At 36.1% G+C, this 13,394-nt stretch overlaps 1 protein-coding gene across 2 annotated transcripts; it reads left to right on the top strand.

The window, feature by feature from the left end:
* The first annotated feature begins 909 nt into the window (after nt 1-909).
* Nucleotides 910-13,373, top strand: LOC103703628 (uncharacterized). 2 transcript variants are annotated; one of them, XM_008786544.6, is made up of 9 exons: nt 910-1,094; nt 4,578-4,659; nt 4,774-4,841; nt 7,804-7,901; nt 8,265-8,401; nt 8,810-8,877; nt 11,404-11,467; nt 12,020-12,085; nt 12,474-13,373. In XM_008786544.6, the coding sequence occupies exons 1-8, from the start codon at nt 1,084-1,086 to the stop codon at nt 12,035-12,037; spliced, it is 546 nt and encodes a 181-aa protein (XP_008784766.1). In that variant the 5' UTR covers nt 910-1,083; the 3' UTR covers nt 12,038-12,085; nt 12,474-13,373. The 2 variants fall into 2 exon arrangements, with proteins under 2 accessions (XP_008784766.1, XP_008784765.1); XM_008786543.6 differs by lacking the exon at nt 12,474-13,373 and adding an exon at nt 12,159-12,413.
* The last annotated feature ends 21 nt before the right edge of the window (nt 13,374-13,394 follow it).

Below are 13,394 nucleotides of genomic sequence, written 5' to 3'. Positions count from 1 at the left end.
ATTCTCCTCTACTCCCCTTAACCATTTAACTGTATTTTCTCCATCTTTTGTGGTTTTATATACTGATACTAGTCACCATGTATAACCCAAACTATAGCTATTCTCTCCTATATATAGTCATCGAAGTAAATGTAACATGGCCATGGACGATAATTAATCAACAAGAGTAAAGATAAAATCTATTTCGAATCTACTACAAAGCAAGGGACGCTCTTTTCCATATGCATCCTCGGTTCTTGTTAATATACTCTATGACCACCCAAAAGTTCACCATGTAATACCAAGACATTGACAACAAGATCATTTGGGAGGCCATCAAGTTATGATCACTTTACAGATCGAGTCCATTGAAGTCACTAGTAGGATTCATAGTGTGTGTGTGCGTGCTTTTTTTTCTCGTTTTTTTGCAGCGCTTACTGTTTTGTCCATAAATAAGGCTTATGTATGGTGTAATGGCCATGATTGAGGAGGGCCATACAGGTATCATATGGGTTATACTCAACCATGGCAATTGTGATTGGCAAGCTGGCTTTCTTGTGTCCAACCACATACTGGAGAGGATCCGGTTCCTTGCTTCTTCGTCTTTTCCATTCCTTCGATTCTATTGTTTAGTACATGCACCGCACGTCACCCCATGGTTGAATTCGACTGTCTCTAGTTCAAACCATGGATTGAAAAGGATCCCAACTCTTTTTTTATATATTATTTTTATTAAAAAAACATCTAATTCTATTTTTTTAGCACTCGTATCGCACGTGTGACTTTCTGGTTAAAAAAAAAAAAAAAAAAAAAAAACCCGTCGCCACCGTCACGTGTCCAGTCGGTCCATCCGAACGTCAGCCCTGTAATCAGCACGTGCCCGTTCCAACCGGGTAATAAGCCGTGCCGGCCTATCGCCGAGCTATCCGTAACCCATCCTCGCCCGCTGCCGACTCCCCCTCGGGCCCAATCTCTGCGCTCCACTCTGCCGCGCCCCCAACTTCGTCGTCTTGTCTCTCTGAACTTCTTCGCCCGAAGCCCTCGTTGCTGTCCCTTTGGATCACTTCGGCCTCCGATCTCTCCTTCCCTCTTCCAGGTTCCAATATGTTTAAAAAGTGAGCTCCCTTTTCGTTTTCTTTTTCTCTCCTAAGATTTTTAGGGCATCACTTTTTTTAATCCTCTCAAGAAGTTTGGACGGACTTTTTTCCTAATTTCTTTAAAAGATCCTTGTTTTACAGTCTATCAGGTAATCCCTCGATTCTGCTAATTATGTTTTTGTTGGTCGATTAATTTGCTCGAGGTTTTCTCTAAGGTATTAAACTCCAATGCGTGCTGTTTTAGGGTTTCAAATCCTGATTCTTTTTTGATCTCGTTAATGTTTTTCTGTAATGTATGTGTATTATCCTTGCCAGAGAAATATGTATTTATCTTCTTTGCGGAATTGGATCTAGTGAGGTGGATATTGGGAGCACAAATTTTGAGTTTGTACCCAGTTTTTGGTGTCCGATTGTTATAGGGAGTTAATTTTAAGTGTAATTTTAGTTAACAATGCAAATTTTATTTATTATTGAGGTACTGCCTGTAGGAAAGAGTTCGAATGTTTTGGAATGTGAATGAAGTTAACATTGGACTGCAAGCTGCCTTATTGAGTATTCTTTATGTATTGTAGATCAGCAAGTATCGTCATGGTAGAATTTGGACTCTAGATCTTGTATTCTTATCTGTTTTCGCTGTGAATTATGTGATATAAGATGGCTTACCTTATCCCATGGACCATTTCATGTCTGAGGTAATGTGGCTAGAGAACTTGGAACTGGAGTATACGGAATAGTGGAGTGTCAGCGTGAGGATAAGGATTTCAATGTGAATTACATGAGATCTTAGAAAAAATTTGTGTTTGATGTGAAGAAGGAAGCCAATGCTTTGATTAAAAGTGGGAGGCAGAGAAGTGATATCGTGTATTGGGGTTATGACAAGTGAGTTGGCATTGAGAGAGAATTGAAGGTTTGATCTCCTTACATGGTATATAACAAAATTATCTGCGCTTTGGATTTGTGGAAGATAATATGAGAAGTCAAAGGATGTGGAGGGAGGAGTTGATTCATTGAAAGGTGCTGGCGATTTCTCAATCCATAGTGTTGTCTTGTTTGAGGTATAGATTTAATAAACATACTAAGATAAAAACTCTAGTGATTGGATAAAAACTCTAGTAACCTATTATGTGGATAATTTGGGAGGATTGATTAGGGGTGCAAAGAATTACCTTTAAACATCCATAGTCATGTGGATGAATAGACTACAACCATAATGTAGCCTATAACATGGAGAAGTTGTTAAAACCTCCTAGATTATTTAGCTGTCAGCGATCCATTATGTGGGAGGTGACTGATGAGGATAAAGCCAGTCTTTGGGGTTTACGTTTGTGAAGTGGCTATTGAGAGGATTCCGCACCCATCCACAAAGACAAGATGTTTCATGGTAAAAATTGTGATCATCACACAGCATATGGGTGGAAAACTTGCAGTACCTAATTGTGAAATAATATTTTGGTTTTCTTACTTTTGAAATTGTCCTACATAATAACATTGGGAGGAACATTTTTTAACCTTGGTTTTGTACTATTATTTAAAGCATGTTTGGATATTCCTACAGGATTGGGCTGAAAATTCTGTAGAAATTGAGCCTATTAGCCTATCTAGCTTACATTTTCTAAGAGCCTATCTAAATCTAGCCCAGATCCTAGATTTTCGACCGCATGGAGGTCTTTTTTTCTTTCCATAGGATGTGGGTTGGGTGGTGTTTAGTTGATACAGGGCGATGCTTAAATAGATGGCCTAATCTACGAATCCTATAGGATTTTCAGTCTAATCTTGTAGGAATATCCAAACAAGCCCTTAGAGGTAAATCTTTGCTAAGCGAATCTTGACAAAAGGGGAATCAAAGTGGGCTGTCATGAACATTTGTCCTTCTAGAAGATGATTTTCTGGAGTGCTAGATTTTAGGCTTTTACACTTCAATCGACCTTGCTGATATGGTGGCAGATGATTAGCATTCGTAATTTCTCCACTATGAACTATGCCTTTCTTGCTAAATATAGAAAAGAGATAATTAGAGTCTGATGGTGAATTTGGAAATAGAAGAACATGCAAATATTTTGAAAATAGGTGTTGAACATTGATGAGGTGTTTAGCTAGATTAAATTGTTGTTTTTAAGCAGTAAGAGAGATTTCTTACCTCAAAGGGGATGTCTTATATGGATTGATGGTTCACTCAACATCTTCTTTCTTGTCGTCTTCATCCTTCAAGTTATGCTCCTCACTTTAGGGCTCCACCCGTTAGACACATGCACTAAATTAGTTGTATATTTGTAGCCTTTTGCTGACTAATTTTTTTTGTTCTTTTCTTGGTTGCTAATTCTCTGAATTCTGTACAGTTCACAACAAAAAAATTTAACAATACCATTCTAGGTGAATATGAAAAACTTGTGGCAAATTATGTTATGAAGGACTATTGTTGGATTATGTTCATGAAGGGATTAAAATGAGGTTCGATAATAACAATTTCTATCTCAAGAAAATGTGTTTTTTGAATAGTGTGATGTTTTGTACTTGTGAGATTGGCCCTTGTGTCTCCACCCTCTTCTTCCCCTTTGACTGAGATTCATAAAGAGGTAATGTAGAAACCTGTTACGGAAATCAGGATGTGCCTAGGGATGCAAATAGCTGGAAGGTAAAGCCATCTTCTTTCATTTTTCCACAGAGGCTTCTGGCGCATTTTCAGAAGAAAACCTTCCAGTGCCTCCTATTTTCTAATGCAGTACTTATAAAGGATAGAATGATTGTTATGGAGATACTCGTATTACCGTAATTCATGATGACGATCTATCATAAATGTTGTCAGTCCTGTAAAAGTTGCCTACGAGGTACACAAAAAGGTTGTTTGATTTTAGTGATCATCAGAGACCTCAATTGTCATGGCATCTTCTTTTTGCCACATGCTTATGAAGAACCTTTTCTTCTGAGGAATGACATAGTCTGATATGCATACTTGTAAAGTTTCGACTGGAATTTTATTTATGGACTTAAAATTAACTAGTCATAACTATGTGCAAATAGGAAAATAAATAAATAAATTAGAATTAGTTGAGCCAAATAGCAGCATCTCGAGGATGGTTTCTACAAGCATCAAAAAGCTTGAAGCATCGAAGTGTAAAAGCAAGGATAAGTTATAAATCTGGATCATCCTTAGTACAAGGGACTATGCACATGAATTTTGCATCGATCTTGATGCTTTTTTATGCATTCTTGAACTGCAGTCAGTCAGGTGAGAAATAATTGAAGCCTGTAGTTTATCCACTCCTTTCCGTTATTAGGTTTGGAAATTACTCTTGTAGGAAAAAGTGGTTGGACAAGATCTGAAATGCAAAACCCAAATAAATATACATAACTTTTTTTTACTATAAATGGGAGATGAATTTTTAAGATCTTTGCTCTGTGTGAACTTCAATTACAAGGTTTTGATAAGTACAGTAATGTCTTGGCTTGCAAAATTTTCTCTTTCTTGAAGTATGCCAACAAACTTTCACTTTCTCTTTGAAGGTTCTCCTTTGAAGATATATCTGCACAAAACCAAGTGAAGGCATCTGTACAGCGGAAGATTCGACAAAGTATTGCTGATGAGGTTTGTGTTAAATTTGAAGAGTAACTTTTGCTTGATTACTTTGCCCTTCTGATTATATTAAGGCAATATGTTTTACTCTTGTTTATATCTTTGATGAGATTACTTGTTTTGCAGTACCCTGGCCTTGAACCTTTGTTAGATGACCTGCTTCCAAAGAAATCACCTCTAATTGTTGCAAAATGGTCAGTCCAATCTTTTCTCCATGTTTTTGTACTTTTTTCCTCAAAACTGAGGTATATGTTCATTATTGGTGATTTATTTATAACATTAGTGGTTACTCTATTTGTTACATGCTGGTTTAATCATGTTCACAAAAGGAAATCGGAACTGAAATTTGAATTGATGATGTATTTTTCTAGGGTGTTTCCTTTTATACTCTCATTTTTTCATTTTATATATAACCTGGATCACAATAAAACCAAATAGGTCGAGATGTGGTTGGCTAGCTATTAAATTTTTTTGATTATTATAATTAGTGTCTGGGTTTGTTCTCTTATTATAACCATTTAGCTATAGAGCTGTGAAACAACATGTGCTCTATTGTGGATTGACTAGTTTTCAAATTATCATCCTTCAAAATGTTCCATCTTACCTGGTTCAGCATCTATCACTGCTAGCCTCATTATTTAACACTAGATCATCCATATCTGATCTGTTATCACCTTGTCGTGGATATGTGCATGCAACTATAACAGGTTTAAAGTGGTTCAAGCATCAAGAGCACCTTTGTAGCATGCTGCAATTAGAAATTCTCTTTGTTCTTCCACAGTTAGTTCTCACATTGGTTCTGCTCCTTCAATAATGCTTCTATCTGTTCTCTAAATCGATAGATTAAAGAGGAGCATCTCTCTTTTTCACATGAAAAATCTTGTCCAAAGGTATACTGATTTCTTAAGAATTTTCTGCTTACAGATCAACCTACTATTCCCGTAGCTTTATAGTAAGACCTTTCTGTCCAAAGGTAAACTTCAATTTGACTATTATCAACATTTTCCATGCTTACTGGTATTATCAGTCTTCCTCTCTAATCGACAATTATTTTCCATATATAAAGACTGAAGACAGTAAATCAAATCAAAAGGCTATTTGATCCAATCAACCTAATTCCATGTCAGTTTTTCACACAATGTTAGTGTTTATTAGTGCATCTTCCTTTACTTCTTTTATTTGCAAAGTTGTCTTTACTTGCCAAAATTGTCTACCGATGCAAATGCAATTTATGCTCCCTTTGGTGTAGAACTCCTCAGAAGTATGTTGTAATATCTTCCTCATCCTAATCTGTCCATTCACAACCCCATCCTTTCATGGATGAGAGAGTATCATAAGATTGTTCAGAACAAAGTAGAACTAGAAGTTTTGTTTCTTGCAATCTTATTAGGATGATGAGAGCAGTGAAAAGGTGCATTTGGAAGAAACTAGCGTTGAGTAAATAACCTTCCATCCTTAAAATTTATTCTATATGATATTGAAAGCTACAGGTGTGATCCAAACTCATATACCTCCTCATCCTCGACTAGAAGACTAATCCTATATTTCATCCTTCGAAATGTCCCCCTTATGGCAAGTGGAAGAGCTATCCAAGCTAACCTCCCATTCTTTGGAAAAGGAAATTATGATCATTGTTCCATCAAATAAATTGATTTATGTAAGTCTTTGTGAAGGAAGGATGTGAACTAAAAGCTGCCAAAACTTAAAAGCGGCAGCGAAGAAAAGAATGATTTATCATGTTATCTGCTTCCTTGCTGTTCTCGTTTGAATATAACTGTTCTTCAAAAGGGAGCCTATGCCACTTTGTGCATCAGCGCTGAAGCAGGTCAACATAACATTTATCAATGATCTCTTTATGATATTTTTGATGACAAAAAAAGCTTCCAAATCCTTCTGTATTGTTGTTTGTTTTGGCACAGAGCTGTACGCACCCGAGAACAGCATGGTACATGCCTTGCCAGCTATTGACTGGTGATTTCATGCTACTGCCCACAAGCACTTAAATCCTTGCTCTGAATTCATCATTAGTTTATCTTTGAAATCACGCTGACTAAAGTAGACCGAAAGAAAATTTAGTCCCAAGGAAAATAGAGGCTACCTAAATTTTTCATGGTGGAGTGATCTAGTCCCCTTTCCATCATAAGGAAAACTAAAGAATTCTCTGCTCATCAGATTTGATGAAATTCCTCCTGACTTTAGGATGCCATGTTTTCCAAAGTCAAGTCAACAACCTGCCAAATCCTTCCATTGTTCAAATTCCAGCGAAGGCTGACATCTTAATGTGCTGGTTACTACAAAAAAATATGTGCACACTAATTTCTGAGTTTCTAGCGAAAGTTCATTCTTTCTATAACCCTTTACTTACCCACCATGACCAAATTCTATTAGTTATTACTGTGCCCATAGTGGTTTATATTATTGTCATCTTTTTCTGCCTCTTGTCTCGTAGTCTTCCAGAGTCTCTAAAGTTGAATCTTTTACACATGCACACACATCACTGACTTTCCCTACTTTCTTCCTTTCTTTACAGTATCCTTTAATTTGTCCCAGTTTTGCAAGGACTTTTCATGATGCTGATTGGGTATTTCTTTTTAAGTACATGTGCAACTTATTAGCTTTGTTTTTAATATTAGTAGAATTTTGTGCTTTTATCTACATTATTGATGCTTACATAGAGATAAAAAAGTCCTAAAGTTTTTTCCTTTGAGCAAGGAGGTTTCAGAATAGGAACAAGATCCAGAAAAGAAATCAGTTTGGGAATAAGAGCAAAAAGAAAATGAAAAATGTGAACCATAGAATGTAATGATGCATCTTTGATGGTGATATAAGGATGGTTTCTGAGAAAATTTCTTTTGCAATGTAGAAGTTATTTAGAGTTTGCTTTATATGATTCTATGAATCTTGCATGCTTGTCATGCTACTGCTCAGTAATGTATGTTGTACAATTTCGTGTAAAGTGGATCCTTTAGAACTTTTCTGGTCACTTTGAAGAGTTGTTTGTTTAGATCATTAAATGTCATAAGGTTTAGTACTGAAATGCTAAACTGTTTTCGTCAATTTGTGTGTAATATTTGGTTTTCTAGTTGTCTATGATATTAAATGATGAAACTGGATTTTCCTTAACTGAAATTCTGATTAATTTATTTTTTTGTTTAGCCAAAATCATCTGAATCTTGTCGTAGTGAACAATGTACCACTGTTTTTCAATGTTCGAGATGGTCCTTACATGCCAACTTTGAGGCTTCTTCATCAATGTAAAGTATTTCCTTGGCCCTTCATCTTCTTATATGTTCGTTGCTTTGTACAAGGTTAAGCTCCAAGCTTTACAATATTTGGGGTATTTTTGGTTTTATGATTTTGGTAATGTTCCTTATTTTTTTTGACCTTGCTAAAGAATTATGAGCCTATCAAGCTTAATTTATTTTAATTTATGCAACATATTATTTGTGTGAGCTGTGGTGTAGTTGGCTTAGGGGCAGACAAATTGTGGAACCCCATGGGAGATGCAACCACTGAAAAATGCATCTTGTTTGAGTCTTACTGATAACTTAATATTGAGGAATTATTTTTCCATCTAAGTTTTTTTGGTTCTCATCCTTTCTCTTATTCTGTCTCAGATCCAGATATAATGAAAAAGTTTCAAGTGGATCGAGGTGCGATAAAATTTGTTCTTTCTGGTGCTAACATCATGTGCCCTGGTCTGACATCCCCTGGTGGCGCTTTGGATGATGAAGTATTGGAGGAAACCCCTGTGGTACACATTCCCTGTTACAAGTCATTGCATGAGTTGATTTATATGTAATTTTAGAATATAAAATTTAGTCCCTGTGACTTCATCTAGTCAAGGTTGAACTTGTCGACCTGCATACATCAGTTGCTAGGCTACTTTATGGAGTAGCCATAGATCAAATTGGCATCATTGAACAAGTTCAACTGTTCGGTGACCAGAAATTCTGGGTTATTGGCTCCTTAGGAGGTACTGATGTGGTATATTGACCTGCGAGAGTTGATTGAATAGTTATTGCTATAACCTGTGTAAATTTGAAGCAGCCAAGCATCTTTAATATAGACTCCTTTATTAAATGTTTCTTTTGTACAACTAATATATGAGTGCTTTTATGTTGTGGATATTTTCTGATTTATGTGACTTCATAATTTTCAGGCCATAATGTCTGAAGGAAAACAACATGCTTTGGCAATTGGATATACAAAAATGTCAGCAAAAGATATGTAAGTTTTACTGTTTGAATTCTTTTCTTTCTTAACCTTGTTTTGAAGCTTTAATATTTTGATGTTCCACAGGTCAATTGCATTTCATTTGCTAACTATTTGCATACATATATGTCAAAATCATAATGTTTTTTTTTTATTTAAAATTTTCGTTTTGCGACTTAATTTCAAATTCACAATGAATGCCATTTTCCAGAAATAAAAGCCACAAATATAAGCTCTTCTTTTAGTTTAAGCTATATTGGTTGAGAGATTACAGATGCAAAGATGGAAAATTTTTGGATAAATATGTCTTGAATAGAATTTCTTGTATTATTTTGTAAACTACATACTATTTTCTGTAGGTAAGGAGGCTGTATAGGTAATTATACTATACAGAGTGAGGAATTGACAAAATATGTGGACACAAAATGTGGGTTGCCTAGACAAGAAACCTAATATCTTTTCTGAATTAAGGGCAAACGATGATTCTCTCATTTATGAATGAGATTATGGTAGAACTATTCATGTTGTTCGAGTCACAGGCCATTGTTGAGTGTTTCTTAATTTTAATTCTTGAAACATAAATAGTCCTTTAATTTCTCTTGTTGTAAAGTGTCCAAAGGACTGCTAAGGTTAAACGAGGTGAACAGGTTACTTAAATAAATCTTGTCATAAGGTTGTCAACAGCATCCTCAAAGTTTTTGTCCAAATAATGCAAGAAATTCACAATGAGAAAAAGATTTTTCAGTTGTTTTCTCAATGATTTTGTAACACTGAGTAACCAAGAACTCATTGAATTTCTCTTTTTTAAAACCACCTTTATTAGTAATGCTATAGGATATGCATAAGGGTGGGGACGACTGAGGGTGTTTCCAGCTCAACTTTACTAGCTTGAATAGGTTCTTTAAACACTATATTGGCAAGAAAATTTTTTTGGTTTCAGTAAGCTTTCTCTCGAATAAGGGAACTATGCTATATCTCTCTTTTCTTACTTGAAAGCCCCTTGAAATCTGGAAGGCAATAATCAGTGTCCACAGTCATAATAATAATTGATAGTGTTCTGAAACATGGCCACAATATGTAGGCAGTCAAATGCCTATAGTACATGTTCAGTGTGAATGCGTAGTGCATGTACAGCTGGCATTTTTTGAAAGGTTTTAAAAAAGTAAATAATATACATAAAGGTATAATAATTGCAATAACAACAAGAGGAACATTAATAAAAATAGTAAATGACAATCACTTCTTTCTCCTTGTACTTAAAACCAAATAGCAATAATTATCATTTTTATCAAATTAACATGATTAGCAATACTTGCATTTGGCCTAGCCATAACCAGCATCTAGCTCAACTGAATTCACAATGCTCGCATGGGCCCAGGAGTGGGCCACATATGAGGTTCATAATGCAAATTGGGCTGCTTGTTCAATATATATAGGCCGGCTGCATATAGTAACTACATTTAAAGCATGTGGTATGGTCAGGGGACGACATTTGTAAGATGGATGCTGTGATACTCAGTTTCTAAGTATGATGCATTGCAGAGGCCTGACTCATGGAAACCTTATTGCCAAGTTGTGGGGCATGGTAAAATAAAGTTCAAGTGTTCTGCATAAACGAGAAAAGTGGAGATGTGGTGTTGTATGAAATAATTATAATTTCTCGCCATCCCAGCATGCATATATGCATGTGTGGCTGGGGTTTTCTCCTCTCTATTTATCTACTATATCCAACCATCTGGTACACACCCATCCTCATCAGCAAATGATGATATGGTCATGCTTGGCATTATCCCTTTATCTAGTATATCCAACCTCTTCAGCAAATGGTTAAGCGGCCATGCTTGGCATTTCCTGACAGCAAAGCTTGGCTCTTCCAAGTTTATGAAACTGGTTTTCTTGGCCATCTTGGCTGGTGACCTAAACGAAATGATGGAGATCTCAGTTTTTCTTGGCCCAGAAGGAGAAATGGTGAAAAATAAAAGAAAAAAGGGGGAAACATCTAGCATCTGAGATTTGTGGAGATCATGGCCTTTATTATAGGATCCAAGATATCAGAATCTCGGCCATTATGGTAAACATGGATTTAATTACCATATTAGTAATTATTAAAATTTTAATTTAAATTCATAACAGTCCGATTAGGAATTATCAGCTGACATGGTGGAATGTATCAGTATCTGTTGGCCAAGATAATCAGGCTGAGATATCAGTTATGTCATATCAATAGGTGCCCGATACCAATACAAGCTGATATCTCTGCTGAGATGGAAAACTGGGCTTCATCCTACTGAGGCTCCTTTGAAAACTTTTCTTTCCCCAAGTGTAATTGTACAGGTATGTATGACCTTATATAACTAGAATTTTCCATTGGGCACTTGTCGATGCCCTTCTAGTGTATGTGTGGCTCTCATTGTTCAGGAATGATATATTGGTGTCAAACAGTATCTCAAACAGAACATATTGGGCTATTTCAAATTGTGTTATATTTTCTTTTTCTGTTTTCGAGTACCTTGTGTTAAAGGATGTATTTTGTTGCTGCAGTAGGACTATCAACAAGGGAATTGGAGTTGATAATATGCACTATCTAAATGATGGCCTCTGGAAGGTATGATTTCTTCTTTTCTTGTCTGAATGGCTCTTATTGGTCATTTCTGTTATGAGCAAGCTAGAACATTGTAGCACCAAAGCACTTTAGAAAGATAATTCGTACAATTATCTTAACATAATCCTTGAGGGATAAAAGGAGCTTTTCAATCCACCGGATCTTTGTCTAATAATTACACTATGGTTCATCTGTAAGCTTCAGGCTCTTGACCAGAAAATCATTGCAGATCTTTGTTCGTTTGACTTCTCCTTCACCCAAGGAAGTGAGGGTCGAATTAATATTTATCTTTGTGTTTGTGATTGCTCACCATCTATTTGAAAGGAGTCTTTGCATTCATATAATCTTATATTATTTTTTTAGACACATTTGAGGGAGTAGCTGGGACAGCTTCTATTGGAAAATCATTCTAATTTCTTAACATATGTACCATATCCATTGGTAGCATCATAATCATGGCATTTATTCTCATGTAATCTTTATATTTTCTTGCTAGTATCATACTTTTCTTTTGGGACTATTCTTCACGCACTGATGATTTTCTTCTGATTGCAGATGGAACGCCTAGAATGAGGGCTCGCTGAGGACAAGTTAGAATGCTGCTAGAAGTGTTTTTCTCAGGTAAATTATTTGAAGACCAGGTTTGCTTTTTTTTCTAGCAATAACCAAAATAATTAATATTGGATTCCCATAGGTGAAGCAACTATCCTTGTAGAGGAAGGTCTTAACTAGGAATGAAGAATATGAAGTTCGACAGCTACCTTGAAGAGCCATCACCACAATATATTTTATGGCTTCCAAAAAAACTTTCAGCTTTTATAATGCAGCGGATATTGTGTTGTGCAATTATTATGCTTATGGCTAATTGCATCAATCATAAAGCATGTAGTTTATAGAAATTTACTCTGAGTTCTATTTTTTTCTTTTTAATAGCAAATACATTACATCATTGTCGCATCTTTATTCTGTAGTTTGCTTAACCAAAGCCATCACTGTACTTTGTGTGCAGCGACTTTTATGATATATCAGGTGCTGATGGAAGGGTATCGGTTGTATCTTTCACGCGAAAGAATAATTGTATCTTCTTTCACGATGTCAAATGTTGGATGGCACCTCGTGCAGATTTCAAAGCACTTCAAACTCCACTTGTGCATCAGCCTGCAGAGATCTCAAAGCGTTTATTGCGCGATTCAATGGTGGATTCTTGTGAAGGAAGGTGAATCCTTTTTTCGCACGAAAGATACAATCCGAACCCCTAACCCCTGATAGAAAGCTTAATTACCGCTGTCATTGCGTCTGCTTCGTGAGAAAGTTAAAATATGTGCTGAAGTGTTTCTTGGCTTCACTGGAATGCTAAGGAAATTGTTATAAATCTTTAGGAAGTATGGTTGGATCAGAACACGTAGATCTTGTGCGGAAACCAATTGAGAGAAATAACAAAATTTCAGAGTTAATTTTTGTAGGGAATCCCGGTGTGTTTAAATGCCTAACTTTTGCTGGGACTTTAATATGCCTAGCTTTAGTCTATGCGTCCAGCTGAGGGGAGAGTCAAAAGGGACTGAAGAAGCTCCTGATCACGGTCTGGACAGAGCGAATTGAGACTCCCTGGTCCAACTCTTCATGACTACTGCGCTTACCTGCTGTGGCTTTATAGCGGGCCAGCTTATCATCTGGTCTCCTGATGTCGGATACTAAACGTATTTGCAACGTGCAACAAAATTTGGACAAAGCCATAAAATAACGCATCTCCGAGCGTAATTTTTTGTTGGATATCTTATAGTGCTGTGTATGAGAGCATGGAATGGAAAAGGTTTGTAATAGTAATGCTAGGTGGAAAAAAAAAAAAAGGCCACTGTGTACATTACTTGGTGTTATAACATTTTGTTATAACAAAAAATAATGTTCATTATTTTCATGTGCGCCTTACTCT

Source organism: Phoenix dactylifera, chromosome 8, assembly GCF_051530095.1.
Source record: "Phoenix dactylifera cultivar Ajwa chromosome 8, Ajwa_hap1_PhDact_Kaust_v1.1, whole genome shotgun sequence".
Taxonomy (NCBI): domain Eukaryota; kingdom Viridiplantae; phylum Streptophyta; class Magnoliopsida; order Arecales; family Arecaceae; genus Phoenix; species Phoenix dactylifera.
The sequence above is the reverse complement of the archived record's forward strand: the minus strand, read 5'-3'. Positions and strand labels throughout refer to the sequence as shown.

Excerpts from the sequence above, each read along its gene's own strand:
- LOC103703628 (XM_008786544.6), top strand. Across the intron at positions 8,402-8,809 it reads TATTGGAGGAAACCCCTGTG|GCCATAATGTCTGAAGGAAA; the intron begins GTACACATTCCC and ends CATAATTTTCAG. Across the intron at positions 8,878-11,403 it reads AAAATGTCAGCAAAAGATAT|TAGGACTATCAACAAGGGAA; the intron begins GTAAGTTTTACT and ends TTGTTGCTGCAG.